At 44.4% G+C, this 22,629-nt stretch overlaps 1 protein-coding gene across 1 annotated transcript in view; it reads left to right on the plus strand.

Moving 5' to 3' along the window:
• The window catches only part of LOC146860809 (sperm-specific sodium:proton exchanger-like), a 5,538,638-nt gene that overhangs the window by 4,543,001 nt on the left and 973,008 nt on the right, over positions 1-22,629 (plus strand). The window contains exon 19 of the mRNA XM_085646172.1: positions 1,570-1,718. Within this exon, the coding sequence (XP_085502298.1) occupies positions 1,570-1,718 (149 nt within the window). The remainder of the gene's footprint in view (positions 1-1,569; positions 1,719-22,629) is intronic.

Here is a 22,629-nt window from a genome sequence, read left to right on the forward strand (position 1 = left end):
TAAACTGTTCATCTCTCCCATGGGTGCTATCTCACGAGGTAGGACGGAAAATTCATGCTATGAAAAATGATTGGTGGTGAGATGCACACCTCGTTACTTCAATTATTCAGAGTTGCCATGAAGAAAAAGAAGGGAGACAGCAAATACAGCCTTCCCCTACAAGTAAAAGAAGTGTACGACAGGGCTGCATTGCTCAGTGATGGGAATGTGTGGTCTCAAGACCGTATGACCAAATGCAACAAAATCCTACGATGGCCTCAGGAGGAGAGTGATAGGACACCACAAGACATAAGCGCAAGGGAAAATAAAGCAAACAACGCAGCTGGAGAGGAAGACAGGACAGGAGAAGAGAGCAGTGAGAAGCATGGGGAGCCAATGACACCAGAGATCGTGGAACAGAGTGGAGAGGAGAGCAGGACCCCGAGGAGGGAAGAGCCGAACACATCGAGAGGCTAAGCAGGAAGCCCAGCGAAGGAAGGTACCCAAGAGGAATTCTCCACTCCGGTAAGGCGCACTAGAGTGGGCAGAGTGGTGGTAAGACCCAGCCACTTCCGAGACTTTGAACTAGAGGGTAGCTGAATGATCATTTGGACTTTATGGACCACTTATTCTTTGTTTATAAAAGAAGGGAGATATGTCGTGTCGCGCTCTAGTCCTCGCGCGCTACGTGGTGACGCAGCACGCGAGGACGCGTGATAATGAGCGAATGCGCATGCGCGAAAGCCCGCGATGACCGCGAGGTCGCATATTCCCGGCGCTCTCCCGCCGTTGTAGAAATAAAGTATAATTCTACCCACAACCTCCGCTCATGGTCTTTGTGAATCAGGAGGGAACTCCCCAACCTTACAGGGTGCACTGACAGTTCTTAGTACCACCACCCCTACCTAAAGACAGCCTGCTACCTGCCCAACATACTTTCTGTCTCTTTTCCAAATCCACGAGCTGGAAACGCTTCCCTGTCTTGATCCCTTCAGTACCTGTTCACTGTCCCTTGCCTTCAACCCGTCAGAAGCGACTAGCTTACTTAGTCCCTTGACAAACCCCATTCCTACACTGTTTCCCATGCTGCGCCCCAAGACCTAGCATAGTTTCTGCCAAAACACATGCCCAAGGAAGGTAGAAAAGGGACATCCCTCCTTGCTCACCAATCCCAGTGGAATCCCCTCACATTCTGTTGAAGAGTCTCATTTGAATTACACTGTTTGCACAAAAAGACAGCGGAAGATCAGGGAGGCATCTATTCCCCAAGTCTCCTTTGCAGTCAGTGTGCTAAGTTGTGAATTTACTCCATTCTAGAGTGTGTAACTATCTCTGCCAGAAGGCAAAATTGGAAAGGAGTTAAATTCTTCTCCACATCACATAGGATAAATACATCGGGGCAGATTTACAAGCCCCTTTCGCCACTTTTGCGTCACTTTTCCCATGTTAAAAGTGGCGCAAGGGGCTTGTAAATCTGCCCCATCATTTTTATACGTAAGCACTTTTTTGTACTGTGGGTAAAGTGTCTATTATGTGGAGGATTTCATTTAAAAATTAATTGGTGATTCGATTTTACTTTTTTCTTACCAGGCTTTTTGCAGCGTGATAATCCTTCAATTGTTACTGCTGCAAAAACCAGTCAAGCTATCCGTACTGTTCTAAATAATATACAAGACACTCTCCAGGGATTACGTGAAGGTGGAATAGTGGATCAACTGCTAGGAGCCAAACTAGATGAGGTAATTCCAAATATATCTGTAGAGCATTCTGTTTCTGAACATATCTCTGTATTATATAAAAATGTATCTTTCGACATCAAAATTCAACCACATGAGATACGTTCTGTTCACATTTAAAATAATATTCTATTTACGTTCACAGAGCACAAGTAGCACCATTTAGGAGTTTCTACATTTCAAGGTACTCTTGCATGTTGGTGTTACCATCATGAACATTCTTTCACCAACCCATTTTCAAATTTTAAAGTTAGAGTTCGGAATTTGACAAGTATTTTCCAAAATATCTGATGGTTGATTTTTTCACCTACACTTTTATTCGCACAATAGGGAAATCAATGTATATGTTTGAGGTTTGTTGAAAAAATGACTGTACATTAATGTCAAAATTTCTACATTTTGTTGTGAAGTATAGAGAGGAGTTTCAATCGGTAATACTATCCAGCCAGGGTGAGTCTCAGTTATTGCCTACGGATCCGATAAAGAGCGAAGTGCCCTGAAGGCCTAGGGGCATCAGGAATTATCCTTTCTGAATCACATCAAACACATTTTTACACTGAGCTCATTTTGTAGGTGACCAAAGCGGCATCTATGAGGGCGACAGAGGCATTGGAACCTTCCCGCGTTCTTGCATGGCCTGCCTTTCTATTGTCCTTAGAAATTAGGTCTATAAAAACAGCAATGTTACTCCATATTTTACCGTTGCAATATCTTGGAACAGCTAGAGCATTAATTGAGTTGATGGCTATTGCCTCCATGGAGCTCTCTCTCTTTCTAAAAATATAAAACTTAAGTAAGTTTCAAACATAGAAATCATACAATGCATCAGGCTTTGTCCTCAAATCTAGCAGTATGTCAGGCTTAATCATCAAGTCTAAGTAGGTAGGAATAGAAATGCAATCTTAACTATTTAATTGTATACATTTGCAATTTCGAATAGTACTTCTTCGGTCTGAAAATGGAAATATGGCAATGTTACCATTGATTCGGTAAGTATCTGGAGGTCTCCATCCTATCTGGTAGCTACAGATTGCCAATTGTTACATATAGACCTACTATAATAATAGAAAACGTATCTACAATCATTTTTAATAAGTAGTGTTTCACAAGGTGGTCGTTTTGTCCATAGGATCATGTGTATTGTGTCGCCCCTATTACACAAGAAGTATTCATGTAGTCTTGTTGCCGGATGTATTGTGGTAGAACAGTTATCAACCATCTTATTACAGTACTCCATTTCGTTCAGCCAGTCTGTATGCTTATGGAAAATCTGGGGGAAATGTTGCTCATGCTTCACCACTCTTCTTTTTCCAACAGTAATGGCATAGACTAAAATCTCCTATGACGTAGATGTATCTCACGAATGTATTTCAAAAGAGCAATTAGTGAAGGGTACCATATTGTCAAAGGAATGGGGTCTGCTGAATCTTCTTTTTTAGCAGTAGTTCCAGCACGAGTCCACAACAAATCTATTGTACTCTAGCAGTCAAGAGTGCTGTGCTCTGTTGACCTCAACGCAAATGAAGAATGTAGTTTGTCTTGTGTCTTCTCTTATGATTAAAACTTGGGGCCTCAAATACTTCAGTGGAATGTATGAATAACTGCTACTGTGCCCTGGTTGCATGCCTAAGCCTGTAATATGGAGAGATACAACTAGTGGGCTATCACCACCACCCCACAATTTAAATGTCTAAATGGTCATAATCTCCCCTTTCTGAAAACAAATCAGCAAGCCATATCTGATGCCTGTCAAAATTGTTTTGAACTGTTCACCAGCGTGGGTGGTAAACCCGATTGTCTATCAACGGGAGCAGTCAAGATTATAGTAGGTGCACCCCGGCCAGACATGCCAATCCGCCCACGCCAGGCATGTGATGTATACTGTGCATATTATGGTTCAGATTCCATTCAGATCTCTGCTTCATCATCAGGTTTTTTCTGTGAGGCAGAAGGTGGAACCAGAAGGTCACATATTGGGCTTGTGCTTCTAGACAAGATGTCAGAAAATCCGGGACCACTACTCCTCTCTTCTTCATGCCATAGTTGGGATCTCCCAGCGATCCTAGTTGTCCACTTGTACAGATCAATTTCGGAAGTACTTTCCTCAGAACAAGAAATAAATTCTGGGCTAAAAGAATAAGTATGTTTATAAATAAACAAATGAACTTATAGTAAAGTAACCTTGAGCAGATTGATCAATCTACTGACTTGTTTTGATCAACTTGTCTAGTGCACTGCTTAGTTCTTGCAATTATTTCGCCTAGTTCCAAAAAGATATGAATTTCCAGATATTTCTCCGACATGGGTTGCCACAGGATCATGATTTCACTTTTTCATTTGTGTTGTAGTATTGAACAGTGAGAGTGTTTCAGATTTATCCCAGTTAACTCGTAGTAAAGAAAGTCTTTCAAATCTGAACACTTCATGAAATTTTGGGATCAATATTACTCAAGGGAATTTGCATGTATATCACACAATGTCGTCTATATAAGGAGTAGTAATTAGTATGTATCCTGTTTTATGTCTGCCACATTCCTCAGTACAGAAGTCAATGGTTCTATAGCCAGAGTAACACGCAGTGAAAATGCAATAGGTCTCGCCCTCGTTTAAGTTAAAGCAATTCTGTTTGTAATTAGGTGGCTTTTTAGCTTTGCTTTTATTAGTGTTTTTCAAACTTTCATGTACATAACATGCATATATATGCATATATGTATATTTATGCATGCATTTATATTTGTATTTATATAGATATGCAGATGTATATATATGTTTATATATGTATGTATGTATATATACATATATATAAATGCATATGCATATATATATATATGTGCTTATGTGTGCGTGTAGAGAGGTAGAGAGAGGCAGAGAGAGGTAGAGATAGAGGTAGGTAGAAAGGTAGAGGTAGAGGTAGAGAGATAGAAAGGTAGAGGTAGAGAGAGACAGGTAGAGGTAGAGTGGTAGAGGTAGCGAGGTAGAGAGGTAGAGGTAGAGGTAGAGAGGTAGAGGTGGAGAGGTAGACGTAGAGAGGTAGAGAGGAAGAGAGGTAGAAGAGTAGAGAGTAGAGAGTGAGGAGTAGAGAGTGAGTAGTAGAGAATAGAGAGTGAGTAGTAGAGAGTAGTAGAGAGTGAGTAGAGAGTGGGTAGTAGAGAGTAGTAAAGTGTGAGTAGTAGAGAGTGAGTAGTAGAGAGAGAGTAGTAGAGAGAGAGTAGTAGAGAGAGAGTAGTACAGAGTAGTAGAGCGTGAGTAGTAGATAGTGAGTAGTAGAGAGTAGTAGAGAGTGAGTAGAGAGTGAGTAGTAGAGAGTGAGTAGTAGAGAGTGAGTAGTAGAGAGTAGTAGAGAGTGAGTAGTAGAGAGAAGTAAAGAGTAGAGAGTAGTAGAGTGTAGTAGCGAGTGAGTAGTAGAGAGCACAGTCCTGTGTCTGGTGAGGGGTGTCCTGTGTCTGCTTAGCACAGTCCTGTGTCTGGTGAGAGGTGTTCTGTGTCTGATGAGCACAGTCCTGTGTCTGGTGAGAGGTGTCCTGTGTCTGATGAGCACAGTCCTGTGTCTGGTGAGGGGTGTCTTGTGTCTGATGAGCACAGTCCTGTGTGTGGTGAGAGGTGTTCTTTGTCTTGTGAGTGTGCTCCTCTGCCTGGTGAGTGGTGTCCTGTGTCTAGTAAGCGCAGTCCTGCATCTGGTGAGTGATGACTTTTGTCTGCTGAGGGTTGTTCTGTGTCTAAACAGTGCTGTCCTGTGCCTGGTGAGAAGAGTCTCGAGTTTGGTGAGAGATGTCTTTGTCTAGTGAGTGGGCTCCTTTGTCTGGTGAGCAGTGACCTGTGTCAGGTGAGGCAAGTCCCGCACCTGGTGAGCAGTGACCGGTGTCTAGTGGGGATTGTTCTGGGTCTGGTAAGCTTTAAATCCTGCCAAAAAGAGGAAAGGGAGACGGGGCGAGCTCTAAAAGTGTGCACCCCCTGCAAGGAAATAAAAAACAACAAACAAACCCTCCTTCCCGGGAGGGAGGTAGGGCTGAAAGACTGCAAACAGTAGTGAAAGGGGCCAGCTGCTGCTTCTTGGGGGTGCAGCCGAACCAGGGCTGCAAATAACCTGAAACTGCACAACTTGAAACTGCACAGCATAGTGCCTTCAAGTTGTAAAGTGCGCAATCCCCCAGTTAAGAACATTAACTTCAGGTCCAGTTCAGGCATTAAGTTACCCCCATAAAACGAGGCGTCACAGCATGTGGGTTCCTACGAATTTAGCGAACTTCCATTGACAGGGTGTCGACTTGAAGGGGTCCAGCTGGTCGACTTTTAGGAAATCATGCATGCGTTTTAACTGCTGAAAATACTCATATTGTTGCAGAAATATCTGCACAAAGAGCAGCGTAAGGTTTCTCCGATCTCCCCTACCTCTTGACCGGAAAGGCTAGTTTGTTGAAAAAACACATAAAAGGACACTGAACCTTATTGTTAGTAAACTGCTTTAAAAAAAAAAAAGAAAATGAAGAAATCTTGAGACACATTTTGCTTAAAACTGCAAAAGCGCAGAGAACAGAGAAATGAAAAGCGACGAGAACAGAGAAATGAAAAGCGCCGAGAACAGAGAAATGAAAAGCACGTCAGCCATTGATGAAGGCAAACGCGGTAATACAAAAAAAAGTGCCTAGTGGCTAATTAGGAGACACTGTCTCCTGCCGCAAGTAAAAGATCAAATCCCGGTGGGTGGGGCCAAAAGGGGACAGGGTGGCAACCCTCAGTGTAATGATTGCCTCCTGTGCAATCATTATGCTGTGTTTTTGCATCATCCATGACGCAAAACAACACGCACCAATCACAATTGTAGGTGGAGCCACGACACGACTTCTGGAATCGTATCGATTCCAAAAAGCCTCTGCATGGCAGAGCACCGCATGCGCTGCTTTCACCAGGCCGAGACCTAAAAAGTCAAAGTGGCTGTGGGCACTCCTGCCTGCTACCATGTTCCACTTCACTAGGCTCTGATACCAGTCCATTTACTCTGATTCATGCAATAAAGTCAGCGTAAAGCAGCCATATTAGCTTTATGAAGAAGTCACCAACACCACTTCTCCAGCAGGAAAGACCATTCCAAGGAGTTGAATGCCTTTGTGGTGTCGTGCAGGAATGCTGCCTATAGTAGGGATGCATTACTATGATACAGAAACACTGTGAAGTCACATAGGTTGTGAGGCATAGATAGGTGTGGTATAAAAGCTGCTTGATCCATTTGTGGCATGAATAGCATCAGTCTGTTAGCCACTATTTTAGTTACAATCTTATTATCAACGTTTATAGATGATAACATATATGAGGAGCAGTGTTCCAACCTTTTGCTTGGTTTTAGTTGTTTGATTATACCACCTTGTCTTGCAATAGGATGGATTATTCCCAATAAAAGATTCTTCATACAGAACTAGCAGTTGGGATACTAGCATGTCCATATATTCTTTATAAAATACTTTGTTAAGACAATCTTACTCCCGGGCTTAGCCACTAGCTGGCCCCTTAACTGCTGCTTTAATCTATTTTATAGATAAAGTCCTGCATCTACCCTTTCTAAGGCTACAGTGTTCAAATTGTCAGAGAACAATGACGATGAGATGACTGTGCGGAGAGCATTGCTTTCTGAATAATAATCAATGAAAGCATCAAGTATGTCTACAAAGTGAAACACCACTTACCCTTTTGTGTGTTTCACCTGTGAAATATTATCTTGGCCCTTTTGATGCAATCAGACTCCAGGTTAGGGTCCCTCTAGGTCTGTCTCCCCAAAACATTGTTCAGCATGTGCACTTATACCCTGGAATCATAGATCCCGGTCACCAGTTGATCTGAAGTCCTGATGCGTGCTATCATTTTTCACATGTAAATTTAGCTTCTTGGTTTCAAGAGTTCAAGTACTAACAAATTGCCTGAAGAACAACTGTCTCCTGGGAACGACATGCCAATTATACATAAGCCTTTAATGCTTCTCTGAGTTTTTCTGTTTTTGTTAACAATCTAACATTAAAAAAAACTTGATTTGTAGAAGAATAAGTGGTGGGGCGCAAAGTTTTGCACAGATGCCCGCGGCTTGGACTATGGATGGTTGGGGTTCTGTAGGAAAGTGACCCTTTTTGACATGGCTACCTCCCACTTTTTGCCTGGTATGTGATGCAACTTTGACTGAAAGCATACGGGGTTCCTGCTAACCAGGTCCTCAGTACCAGTATTCTTTCCTTAAACTGTACCATCGTTTTCAAAATTGGCACTACTTTAAGTTCCAGGTAAATCCCTAGTAAATGGCACCCCTGATACCTAGGGCATTGGGTCTAAAGAGGGCTCCTAAGGGCTGCAGCATAAATCGTGCCACCCTAAGGGACCCTTACCAAGCTCATGCAAACTGCCATTGCAGCCTGCATGTCTTGGTGCAGAGAAAGAGTAAAGAGTCGACATGGCTCACGTCCCCGTGTACCATGCCTGCAAAGCACTCAATGTGGTATAGGTAAGTCACCCCTACAGCAGGCCTTACAGATCTAAGGCAGGGTGCACTATACCCATGTGACAGCATATCTGCATGAGTGAATTTGCCCTGTTATATCTAGGTTCACTGTTAGATACGACATTTGCACAGAGAAGCCATACTGAGTACATGGGCTGGACATTCGTGATTATGAGTTCCCCAGCTACATGATGACTTCACTGTACTCCCAGATGTTTGGTGCCAAACATCTCATCTACATAAATCCACACTGAAGCCAGTGTTGGATTTATGAAGAAATGCACCCAGAGGGCTCCTTAGAGGTGCCCCCTGAAAGCTTGCTAACCACTAGTGTGTCGACTGACTGGTCTCGACCAGCCAGCTATACTAGACAAGCTTCTGGTATCCGGAGGTGAGAGCAATTGCTCTCAGAGTGTGGGAGCAAAGCCTGCTCTCCGTGGAGGCATTTACACCTCTTCTACGTAGGAAGAGTATTCCAGAGCGGGAAGCTTCAAAGGCCCTGTCACCTTTGTCATGCGACCCAGGTGTCTCGAGATAGTGGAGATGCCATGCCCCTGTTCTGACTAACCCTGGATGTAAAATCCACTCTGCTCGTGGAGTTTGCTAATTTTTGGCAACTCCGCGTTCTGCGTAGAACGCGGAGTTACCGAAAACTCCGCGCTCTGCAACGGAGCGGAGTGTTTTTGGGGTCGCGATCTCAAAATGCTTTTTCTTGTGAACGGGAGCAACTCAAACGGATGCCTGCGATCGCTAACGAGATTTTCTATATATTCGCAAGCTCCATGAGATTTGGTAACCGGCCGCACTTTCCCGCGAGAGTGTGCGATCGCAAACACATCATTCAGGCACGCCATCAGACTTTCCGGTGGAAGTTTTGCAAAGATCACGATCCCGAACACGCAGAATTTGCAATCTGGAGAAGAATCTCCCTTGAGCAGCATCAAAACCTTCTCAAACGGTGATTTGGATTAAAAAAAAATCTCAGATTGGCATTTAGCTGTATTTTTTTGTGCAAGGGGTACTTTTTCAATTATTTTTTTTAAGAGGAGGAAGTGCTCCAGATTCTCCAACTTCCTGTTCCTGTCCAGCTGGCTCCTCTCAGTGCTTTGTCCATCTCCTGTTCACTTCTCATTAGTATTTGGAGATGGAAGGAAAACTTTGTGGCTGCTGAATCATATATCATTGGATTAGAGGACTTTTGAATCGGAAATTTCACAAGTAAGTTGGAAAATTGGTGTTGTTTGTTAATTGGGGCATTGTACCTACATTCTTTTCTTGTACTTTTCCTTCGTTTTTAAAAATGTATTGTGGTGGGTGGCCTGTAGTTCAGTTTCTTTGTAAGTAATTTTTCATCTTTTATAAAGGAAACAAGTTGCACAGTTCACTGCATTTTCTCCAAATTTTGAAATTAATTAATTTGCAATATTTATTTAATTCACTAGCCCAGGAATCTGCCAATACTATAGGCCTTTAAGCCAGTATGCCCAGAGCTACTCATGAGTCATCGGTTCATCAAACAACTGTTTCTGTGGTGTCTGTTGAATTCCATCATCATTTAGGGCCTGGATGGCATTGGATTGAATAGCAAAATGTGTTTTTTGGGGGTATTTCACTTGTTTAATGTATGTTAAATAAATGCCTTTGTTGGATGTGCGTGGTGTGTTGTTGTGTAACTTGCAAACCTTTTTTAGCCATGTGGATTTTCGTTTTTGCACTGTTGCATTGAAGCTGTGTTGTTTAGCATGCCTCCTTTGTCTGGCCATATGGGGTCTGCTTGAGTTCATTGTTTTCCAGGCCTCCTACTTGTTGTGAGTGACCATGTGGCTGGTGGTCATTTTGTGGAGGTACTAGTGTGCTGCTTTTGCCATAGGCCTGCATGTCTTTCCTTTGTTCCTCTTGGCTTACTTCTTCTTGTTGTTGTTGCCTAGCCGTATGGCTTGCAGCCATTTTGTGAAGGCAGCCAGTGTACTTTTGCCATAGGCCTGCATTGTCTGTCTTCCCTTTCTTGTTATTGTGGCCAGGCCATGTGGCCGGCAGCCATTTTGTGAATGCAGCCAGTGTGCTTTTGCCATAGGCTTGCATCGGCTGTCTTCCCTTTCTTGTTGTTGGGGCCTGGCCATGTGGCTGGCAGCCATTTTGTGAAGGCAGTTAGTGTGCTATTGCCATAGGTCTGCATTGACTGTCTCCCCTTTTTAGGTCGAGCCTAAATGTAAGTTATTGGCATTGCGCATGCACATTTTATTTTCTCCAGGGACACCTATTAACAGCCTGTGGTACTTTTCCCTTTCCTTCATGAAAGAAATTTCTTTGCTTATTATGCTACTGCTAGCATACAAAACGGAAGGTAAAATGGCATTTAATGATTTTTTCACCATCACTGAGCATTTCATAGATTGGCATCTCAGATGCAGACAGCCCCATTGCGCGCCTCTGTTGCTGATCTGTGACTGGAACTAAATCCTAGCCCTGCGAGGCGAAATTTTAATTGACTTGTTTGCACCCATTTTCAGTGTCAAAAAAACATCCTTTGCAGGCCATTCATCAAATAAAAATTGCAACAGCTGATCCATATTTCATGCTTGGCAAAGCTTCACTAATCTCTAGGGAGAAGATAATACGGATCCCAGAAACAGCAGCGGCGCATAATTTCACATTTTACCAAGGGCTCAGAATGCGATTTAATTCTGGAAATGGATACATTTGGCCACTCCAGTAAGACCTGGATCCCACCGATATCGGATGCATGAGACCCAATGGGTGAGCTCAAAACATAGCAGCAGCCCTCACTCCTTTCCTATGGCCGGTAATTCCCAAACCCCTCTTTGTTTGCCCCTCAAGAACCAGTGAAAGCACCTTTCTCGAATACGGCTGACTCCCACAACGCTGCTGGGTTGTACATTAAATCCATTTAACACCCTCTGCCAACCATTTAAACAAGCACTTGCAATGCAATAGGTCTCACATTTACACAAGTTTGAGCTATTGGCATTGTAAATGACAATGCCTTTTATTTATGTTTTGGTTTTTACAACATAAATAAAAGGCATTGTAATTTACAATGCCAATAGCTCAAACTCGCGTAAATGCGAGACCTATTGCATTGCAAATGCTTGTTTGTTGTTGTGGTGACCTGGCCATGTGGCTGGTAGCCATTTTGTGAAGGCAGCCAGTGTGCGTCTGCATTAGGTCTGAAAGCCTTCTTTGTGGTGCCCATGCCTTGTTGTTGATTTGCATGCAATTTTTTCTTCTTTTACCTAACAAAAAATGCATCACAATTGACTACATTTTCTTATAAATTTGCAATATTATTGATTTGAATTGATTCACAATGTGGCCTAGTCTGCCAATTGGTTTTCCAAAAAATAGGCCCAGAACTACTCATGGGTGCATGAAGCAGATGTTTCTGTGGTGTCTGTTGAATTTAAACATCATTTAGGGCATGGATGGCATTAGATTGACTAGCAAAATGTGTTTTTTGGGGGGATTTTTCACTTTTTTCGTGTGTGTTTAATAAATGCCTTTGTTGGATGTGTGTGGTGTGGTTGTTGTGTAACTTCCAAACCTTTTTTAGCCCTGTGGATTTTCTGTTTTTGCGGTGTTGCAGTAAAGCTGTGTTGTTTGGCATGCCTCCTTTTTCTGTCCACATGGGGCCTCCTTGAGTTCATAGTTTTCCAGGCCTCCTGCTTTTTGTGAGTGACCATGTGGCTGGTGGTCATTTTGTGGTGGTACTTAGTGTGCTGCTTTTGCCATAGGCCTGCATGTCTTTCCTTTGTTCCTCTTGGCTTACCTCTTGTTGTTGTTGTGGCCTGGCCATGTGGCTGGCAGCCATTTTGTGAAGGCAGTCAGTGTGCTTTTGCCATAGGCCTGAATTGTCTGTCTCGTCATACGAAGCTTCTTGGAATCAATACGATTCCAGAAGCCATGTCCCAGCTCCGCCTTCAGTTTTGATTTGTGCGCGTCGTTTGGCGTCACAAATTATGCCAAAGGCAGTGCAATGATTGCACCAAAGGCATGTCAATCGCTGCTTGTTGCCACCCTGTCTCCTTTTATCCACGCCCAGCGGGATTGGATCTCTTACTAGCGGCAGGAGACAGTGTCTCCTAATTAACCGCTACGCACTTTTTTGTTATCATTCGCCTTTGGCAAAGGCAGCCGCGTGTTTAGTTTTGCATCGCACTTTCACTTAAAGTGAAAGCGTGATGCAATTATAAACAAGCAGCTGCCTTTGCCAAAGCCGACAGCTTGTTCAGAGAAGGTGCGATGCTGGGATAGAGCCTGGAAGGGCAGCAGGAGTTTAATGAATTAGGCGATGATGATGGAAACGCATGTATGTTTCCACAATCATCGACTAATTCATTAAACAAGGCACTTAAAATTCCATCGCTTCTATGTGCCACACTGTACATTGAAACAACTTCAAGAGTCCTGGCAAGACCATGCTTTGTTGACATGCGGTTAGAGGCGGGTGCTCGATTAAGGTTTCACAACGTAGCACAATATTGCTTCTAGGCGCTACATTATGCAGCACAACATCGCCTCTGATGAGATGTTACTGGTGCATAAAAATAATGGTGGGAGGAGGGGGTAGGTGGGAATGAATGCATGAATGATGTAGGGGACTGCCGCTTGAATTAACTGCACAATGCGAAATCTGTTTTGTTGATCGCTTCCATGTGCCACACTGTGCATTGAAACAACTTCAAGAGTCCTGGCAAGACCATGCTTTGTTGACGTGCAGTTAGAGGCAGGCGTTCGATTAAAGTTTCACAACGTAGCACAATATTGCTTCTAGGTGCTACATTATGCTGCACAACATCGCCTCTGATTAAATGTTACTGGCACGTGAAAATAATGGTGGGAGGAGGAGGTAGGTGGGAATGAATGTATGAATGATGTAGGGGACTACCGTTTGAATTAACTGCACAATGCGAAATCCGTTTTGTTGATCACTTCCATGTGCCAGACTGTGCATTGAAACAACTTCAAGAGTCCTGGCAAGACCATGCTTTGTTGATGGGCAGTTAGAGAAGGGCGTTCGATTAAGGTTTCACAAGGTTGCACAATATTGCTTTTAGGCGCTACATTATGCAGCACAATATCGCCTCTGATGAGATGTTACTGGCGCGTAAACATAATGGTGGTAGGAGGGGGTAGGTGGGAATGAATGCATGAATGATGTAGGGGACTGCCGCTTAAATTAACTGCACAATGCGAAATCTGTTTTGTTGAGCTGTGGTATTCTAATGCCTTACAACTGTACCAGTGAAGCAAGTATTGAGTGAATGTATTAATGAACAGTCACCCGCCTTATATGGAACATTTCTTTGGACTGAAATGTCCCCTGGCGCTATAACGTACCAAATCGCAGCCGATGTACTTACTGAGAGATGGGACAGCAGCATGCCTTAGGACGTGTATTGGAGATGTTGAAAAAATGAATGAATGAGTGAGTGAAAAAATGAAGGACTTCTATAGCACAGCACCTAAAACTGTGAAAACTCTGGCGATACATTGTTCGAAAAATTACAGTAGTCTAGAAACATCTCTACCGTGGTTTATTGACTTATCAAACCTCATTAAGTAAAACACATCAAAACAACGATTTGCAAGAGGAATGGTGTGGTGTTATGTAGCACCACATAGTGGGTGGAATGCCTTATTGGCTCTGGAGTGTTGAATCAATGAATCAATGCACAAATGAATGAATTCAAAGACTTGCATGGCACAAGACCCCCAACTGAATCCCGTCCAAGTGCCGCTCTGCCCAGCGCTATAACTTTAGCATGCAGAGTTATGACATGCTAATGTTGTTGGAGGGGCTGAGGCAGACACTGGGTGGAGAACGGCCATGCCGAAAGAGAAGGATTGTATAGCAAGCAATCACCTCTAGGTGCTACATCGTTCTGCTCCGCAAGGGCAAGGTGTGGTATGTGGTGTCATTAATGGGAGCACCACTGGGCACTACAAACACGGTGGGACAAGCGCAAGGACCGGGTACAATAGGTCCTCGCCCTATTGACGGGATGAGCGAAGGATGCATCGCATGAATGATTGGAAATGAAATCTGTACAGGAGATACCGAATGGCCTCCAGGTGCTAGACGTGCAGTATGGCCACTGAAGAGTTGTGATTGGTCAGAATATTGCCTCATTGGCATGTGGACAGAATCACATGCTGGACAAGTGAAATAATGAATGAAGACTTGACTAACACAGCAGCGCCACATGCCGAGGCGTCTCTGGGCGCTACATTGCATTTTAGGACCACTTGGGTGTCACGGGATCATGCCGTGTTAGCTCGGGGGTGGAGGCAGGCTTTACAACGTAATGTGCGGATTAATAAGCATATTTGTATGTCAAAGTGCCACGAATTAAGTGGAACTGTATTTGTTTTCTAGTGCTTGCATGCTGCAAATTCCATGCGAGGGCAATTTTCTTAATTTCTTATCTCATGATGGAGCAAACTTAGATAAAGCACTATAGCCAGAGAGTCATCTCCAGGCGCTAACACGGATGCACCATAAGAGTCTACGTCACTCTCTAAAGCTCGAAAGGGAACTAATCCAACCTAAAACAGAGCGCGCTCTTCATATGACAAAGGTGTGAATCCCGTGCAGGGGCTAGGACCGGCCACCAGTAATGCGAGTTTCAAGCATTATGTAGCTTTATAATATATTGCACATACCGCACATTCAGTAGATAGCACCAGGCGAGGACGTACAGCATAAAAGTCACAGAAAAACAAGTAGTATATAATACTAAGAGGTTGCGGTGACTGTGATTAGAAACGCATCTGTGCGCACTTTCATTTGTGAATTAAAAGGCGACAAAAGTACGACCGTTGCCTGGGGTCTTCAATTTAATCTTTGTTCGTGCTTTGCTGGGTCTGCTTCTAAAGGCCCCAACCCCACGAATCTCTTAATTTCAGTGTTTTCCACTGTTTTTTGTGGAAAGTGCACCCTTTCCTGCTCTCCTCCCCTTGGAGGGTGCAGCCTAGAAAGAGAAAACACGCATGCCATATAACACGCCTGGTTGCATTCAGCCCTGATTTAAATATACCATATGCTTTGAAAAATAGGCCCTCGTTAAGTGCTCATCTATATATCTCCGGCTCTCCCTATAAATTGTTCATGATGTTTTTAACAGTAAATGCGCAGATTTTCACGGCTGGCATAGCACCCGGGTTTGGGTTGTTTCTTAAGTGCTTCCAGCTGTAGTGAAACAATAAAATAGAGTTAGAGATGACCTTACTCGCCTGCCGAGGATCACACGTTGGGGTAACCCCTGGCTCAAGTGCTTCATTTACAAAAATGAGTTACACATGTATGCTGATGACATGTTCGTCTCGTCACTAGTCTATCTTGACTGATTGTTTTCCTTTCATTTGCTGGGGGATATCCACTATCTTTTTGAAACTCATCCTTTCCAAATCTGAGCTCCATATCACCAAGAGACTCTTTTTCAACTTGAACCCACTAAGGTGGCAACATTAATGGGTCCCTTGCCTTTCCTCTACCAGAACGAGTGCAATATTGGCATCCTCATCTAAGCAGACCCGTTGCTGGAACCCCATGTTGCAAAGGTGTATAGCAATTGGTTTTATTTTTACAAATAAACTCTCCCAGACGAGTGTTGTCCTTTATTAAGACACACAATCATACACCTGCTGTGACCACCCTAGTCCAGTGTCAAGTCTTTCTTAGGGGTGGGCGGAATTTGCATAAACGTGCTACGCAAAGCTCCGTGAAACGGTAAAAAATCTCAGCGAGCACGCACAAATTTTGCGAACACGCGGAATTGCTTGTCCCGATGCTTTTTGCCTGTTCGCGGACACTGTTTGCGTGCTCGGGGGGAAATATCTCGCAAATACGCATTTTGTGAACACGAACAAGCAAAAAATTCCACGAAGCCGCGAAATGCTGAATTTTGGGCAATTACGCGTTCTCCGCGGAATGCGAAATTACCCAAATTCCACAAATTCCGCGAGCGGAACGGAATTTACCACCCAGGCCTGGTCTTTCTATTTTGTGGCTCCTGGTCAACTACAGCCGGTGCATTCACATGGCTACTCACAGGCTTTCAAGATGTGACCATGTGAGTCCATCCTCCCAGTAAAACAGAGTGCTTCTTAAAGCTCTCATGAATACACAAATTACAAAATCCGTCTGCCATGGATTTAAAGGCAAAAGAAACAAATGATGGACGGAATGCTGAACAATGCAAACATTCACCCGAGAAGATCTGGGTTTAATCCATCGTTCTTTTGCTCACCATGCCACCCCAGTTTGGACCCAACTATATGCAAATCAGTTTCGACCCTGTTCCTCATGGGAACAGTCCAGCCCGAACAGCCAAGCCAGGTCCTCCCTGGACCAGAAACAAGCATCCTGGGACTAGTTTCAGGACATCACCCCATATCAGCCTGGCTAGTTTGAATCAGGTGGCACAGTGAGCACAGGACCCACGTCTGGGAATACCCTTCCCACTTAGGCGACAAAAGCAAACAAGCATTAAAAATGCAATAGGTCTTGCCTTTTATTAAGTTAAAGCCATTTGCTTTGCTATAAAATATCATTAGCAAAGCAAATGGCTTTAACTTAATCAAAGGCGAGACCTATTGCATTTTCAATGCTTGTTTGTTGTTGTGGTGGCCTGGCAATGTGGCTGGCGGCCATTTTCTGAAGGCAGCCAGTGTGCTTCTGCATTAGGCCTGCAAGCCTTCTTTGTGGTGCCCATGCCTTGTTGATTTGCATGCAATGTTTTCTTACCTAGCAAAAAATGCATCACAGTTCACTAAATTTTGCTAATAAATTTGCAGTATTATTGATTTGAATTGATTCACTATGTGGCCTAGTCTAGCCAATGGGTTTTCCAACCAATAGGCCCAGAGCTACTCATGGGTGAATGAAGCAAATGTTTCTGTGGTGTCTGCTGAATGTAAACATCATTTAGGGCTGGATGGCATTGGATTGAATAGCAAAATGTGTTTTTTTGGGGGTATTTCACTTTTTTGTGAGTGTTATACCTTTGCTGGATGTGTGCAGTGTGGTTGTTGTGTAACTTGCAAACCTTTTTTAGCCCTGTAGATTTTCGTTTTTGCATTGTTGCATTAAAGCTGTGTTGTTTAGCATGCCTCCTTAGTCTGGCCATATAGGCCTGCTTGAGTTCATTGTTTTACAGGCCTCCTGCTTGTTGTGACTGTGATTGACCATGTGGCTGGTGGCCATTTTGTGGTGGTAGTACTAGTTAGTGTGCTGCTTGTGCCGTAAGCCTGCATGTCTTTCCTGTGTTCCTCTTGGCTTACTGCTTTACACCCCATTGCCAGATGCAGCACCATGAATGCTGCATCCCACGTGATACACAATGCTAAACAGGTTCCATTACATTTGTATTTTTGTTTTTGTTCTTCTTCTTCTTCTTTCCTATCCTTCCTGAGTGTACACAGTACACCATGAAGCCCTTGTTGTCAAAGTCTCACAAACAGCTACACTGTTGTTATGTGTTTTTATAACTAAACTGAGTTAATACTATTTAATAATATTGATAATAAGACTAACAAGTGTAACCACACACTAAGTTAAATATTGTTATATTTGTTTGTTGTTACTGATAGTAATTGAACCACAACAACAAATGCCACATTTCACTGATGTTCTTCTGGCTTCTTTTTTTTTTAGGTGCACAAAAGATTGAGGAGGAGGTGACATCATCACACGTTGCACTGCCAGACAGAAGTCCACTGACATCTCTTCAACTTGTGCCACTGGGTGCTGCTGACATCTGAAGAAGAAGGCACCAAAGAAAGGTACCAAGTCCTCCAGTACCAAGAAAGTTGCCAGTGAGAAGAAGGAACTGCCACTTACCAAGACTGGTGTTCCGCCCAAGATGTTTTTTGGGAAACAAAAAACTGCGCCTGCAAGCTGGGAGCAGCACCCCTGCATCAGTGGACCCATCCCTTAAACCTAGGCCCAAGCCCATATTTGTCGCTGAGGCAACCAGTCTAATCACGACATTGCCGACAAACAGTGATGTTGAAATTGATTTATCGTTATCACAAAGTAGTACCCAATCAATGCAGGAAACTCAGATAAGTGGACAACAGCCTCAATCACCGCCCACAATGGTAGTTGTTCCTCCCGAAGAAGGGGCAGTTCAGGAGATAGAGCTTTCTGCAGAGGAAGAAGAGCAAGCCACTCTTTCAGAAGACCCATTGTCTTTCAGATCCCGGCAAGGAAAAGGAGTGTTAGTCCATCGAGTTCTTCTGCAAGCCTCCCTTATGATGATCTAGATGCCAATTGGATGCCACCACCTCAGTCTGAGAGTGAGACACGCCACGAGAGAAGGCTAGGGAAAAGAAATGTTCCAGACTGTCTTAGAGTTATGGAGGTAGATGTATAAGAGGAGGATGATGATGAGCCAGTGCACCTTAAAGGCCAAAAAACTACACCCATTGCTGTTGGTGGTGATGAAGAAGTAGAAGATACGATCACGGGGGAAGGTGAACAAGAGGGAGACATTTTCTCTGGTGCACAAAGTAGCCCTTTCCCCAGCAGTGCAGTGGTACCACCCGCATCAGCCTCAGCAACATCTCAGTGGCACAAGAGTAAGAGTCAGGCTGAGACACTAAGACAAGAGCGTACCGTAACGAGAAAACGTGCAGCGTTGAGCCTAACAACATCTGGCGCTAAGAAGTCACCTGCATCAGTGGCACCAGAAAATAAAAAGATCCAGCCTACCATTCTCAGCATGTTTAGGTTGGAGGGGCAGTACAAACGCAACCACCCATTGGCATGTTTGTACAATGCGAAGCTGGCTAAAATGTTAGTGCTGGACCTCCTCCCTTTTTCTTTTGTGGCAGGGGTGGGTTTTCGTGAATTTGTGACAGCCATCTGCCCAAAAAGTAAGATTCTCAGCCGGTCCTATTTTGCAAGGGTTGCTGTTCCAGCACTACATCACAACGTGCTGGAATTGCTTAGGCAAGTTTTGCCGCAGAGTGCTGTTCACACTATCCACCTGACAACAGACATGTGGCCAGTTGCCAAGCCACTGAATACATGTACAACACTGCACACTGGATCTCTTTGTGAGGATTAGAGAAAAGATATCTGCAGGTGTTGACACTGCTGAGATTTTTAATGTCACTCGGAAACATGCAACTGTAGCCATGTTCGCCATGAAGAAATCTCATACTGCTGCAAACATTTTGGAAGAGTTTAACAGTAAGGTCTTTGAATGGCTGCACCCAAGAGGGCTTCACATTGGTTTTGTTGCCACAGACAATGGCAGTGATATAGTTAGGCCCATGTACTATGGTGGCTATTTCAGGGTCCTGTGTTTGGCGCACTGCATTACATTATTGTTCAAGACTTTCTGAAAAAAGAAGACAGAGTCAGCAACTTACTGACCACCTGCAGAAGAATCTGCACACTTTTCAGCCATTCTTGTAAAGCCTGGTTGCAGCTGAGGATCATTCAACGTGAGCATAGTGTGCCAGTTAAAGCATTCATCCAGGAGGTGTCAACATGTTGGAACTCAACTTATTACATGCTTAAACGTCTGTTTGAGCAGTACAGACTAATCAATGAATATGTCATACAAAGAGGTGATGCTACTGGGGCATTTCCATGGAAATCTGGAACCTACTCAACTCTCTCTCGCCCGACATCGCCTTCTTCACAGAGACCTGGACCAACGCATCCTCTGCCCCCGATATACACACCGCCATCCCAGACGGATACAAGATCCATAGGAAAGACTGCCCCAACCACCCAGGAGGGGGCCTCGCCATCGCCCACAAGAGCACCCTCTGCCTCACCACCTCCGGCAAAACCTTCCCCTCCGCCGAACACCTGCACTTCCAGATCCATACCACCCCCAAAGCCACACTCCGAGGAACCCTCGTCTACAGACCCCTGGCCCCCGAACACCCTTTGCCACCACCATCACCGACTTCATCGCACCCCACCCCACGCCATCGCCTCAACAAACTACATACTCATTGGGTACCTGAACTTCCACATCGACAACCCCAGCGACCCCAAGTCCACTATCCTTTGTGACAACCTCGCCAGCATCGGACTTAAACAACTCGTCAACACACCTACCCACAGAGCAGAACACACCCTCGACCCCATCTTCGCGGCAGGAAACAGCATCCAATTCAGCCACACTACGCAGCCGCCATGGACCGATCACCAATGCGTACACTTCGCCATCAACAAACCCAAGGCACACAAACCAGCCCCACGCCCACCACGAAGGAACTGGAGCAAAGCTACCGATGAGCAACTTAACTCCACCCTCCCCCGAGACAACCACACCTGGGCACCCGATGCAAACTATGCAGCCAGAGAACTCCAAGCCTGGATCTCTGACTGCACAGACGAGCTCGCCCCGCTACGCAACCCCGACAGACAACGCCCCAGGAAAGCCGCCTGGTGCACTGCCGCACCTGCAGATGCCTGGAAAAGAACTGGAGAACACCAAGACAACCGAAAACCACACCACCTACTGTGGAAATATGGATTTTTCTGGTCAGTTATGTCCCCTATCTTGGACCCCAACGGTTTCATGTATAAATCACAAGTACATGTATGTTTCCTCCAGTTCCAGTTATGAAGACGCAAACACATGTGCGTCCACCGCCAACATGTCCTCTTTCAGATCCGCCATGAATGGGCTGGATATTCTATCCCAAAGTATGAAAGGCCACCGGCTTTATATGGTTCACTTATCCCATTTTACAGTTCAGACAAGTAGGCCCTGATTCTGCCATCAAGTCTTTTCTGCCTTCTGCCTCTGAAAGCTCCAGTCCGAGCTCGCATCTGTACCCATGAACTTTGTCCTACTCCCTGCGCGGCTAACGGTGCCTGACTCCAGCCTGTTGCCTGCCAAAAACTGTATTTCACCTTCAAGATTATCTGCTTTGCTCCGCTCCCTATCCAATGCATTCCTGTCTAGTAGTTTAAAGTAAACATTCTTTCAGCTACCGAGCAAAAGGCCCGGCTTCTCTGTCTTTATGCAAGTAATTCATAGCCCTGTTAATATGAAAGATTTCGGCCCTCGCATCTAGTGTAGACACTTAGACGCTTGTACACGCACTAACAGTCAGTATAGTCAGTATAGAATAAGATTCTACTCTAAGAGACCTTTCTTTCTGGATAACACAGTTCTTTAAACATAGGATATTAGATATGATTTGGGATTAGGTTGACATAACCCCAGACTTCTGTCTCCACATGTAGAGCTAAATGTCAAGTTCCCTTCGCCCCCTAGTTACACGTCAGTCACACGTCATGCTGCTGCGTGCGCATCTCTGCCAAGTATTTCTGCTGACATTGCGAAATTCTTTCATGGAACCACCCATTTATGACGTCATATCCAATGACGTTCTTTAGTTACACCCAGTTACACCCATTTTTGCTACGCATGTATGTCTTATCTTTGCTATCAATTGTTACGCCTCCTCCATCTGTTTCACTGTAATGCCTATTGTATAAAAATGATTACCTGTCAATAAAGTTGGTTCTTCACTTCCTGAACCTTCGTGGTGATGGAATATGGAGCTCATCGATTTAAATTGATTATGGAATAAAGCCCGTTCCGAACCTCTAATACCACGGATTCTGCCTCTTATTTTACTGAGCTATTGTTATAGATTTTCCGCATCAAATTAAGTCCCGGTAATTAAATTATTTACCACAAGAATGGCGCCCGAACAGGGACACTTTCTCATCTCACGCGCCGGAGGTGCGTTGCAGGCCCGGTCTCCTGTCACAGCTGGACGGACAACAACGCGTACCCACAGGATTTCCTGTATCTCCCTCCTGCCGAGCGGGGGTAACTGAGGCTGCGATCAACACCCAGACGAGGCGGTGAGAAGTGCGAAGTATCCCGACCAGAGCCTAGCTGAGAGAGCAAGATCCGAGGTATACAGAGGCCCACCAGTTCCGAAGTCCCGAAGCTCCGAAGTATCGAGTCGAGTCCAGTCCGGTCCGAGTCCAGTTCAGTTCAGTTCCGAGGCCTTCCGTTCCGAGCTACCCGGTGAGTACCATTATCGGGGAGGCGTTCTGACGTGCACATAGGTTGTGCCGGTCAAGACGGGTTTGGGTACACAAATCCGGTCTGCACTGTTTCAGCAGTGTACCTGTACTGTTTAGCAGTATATCAAGTATGTCTAGTATATGAAGTCAGAATTATCTAGTTAGTATCGAGTATTATGCTTAGTGAACGGCCATCATTGTTGTTCATTAAATGTTAAAGGTTTTAAATATGTTCTGCATATTGTGGTATGAATGACTGTTCATTATTGTGTCTCGTTGTTTTAAACGTGTTCAAAATTTAGGTATCAGATCAGATCAGTTCTCAAAATGCCGCTCTTTTCGAAATTAAGACAGATCAAAACTAGAAAAGGGTTACTCGAAGAAGCTGTTCCCAT

This window comes from Triturus cristatus, chromosome 3_1 (assembly GCF_964204655.1).
Source record: "Triturus cristatus chromosome 3_1, aTriCri1.1, whole genome shotgun sequence".
Lineage (NCBI taxonomy): Eukaryota > Metazoa > Chordata > Amphibia > Caudata > Salamandridae > Triturus > Triturus cristatus.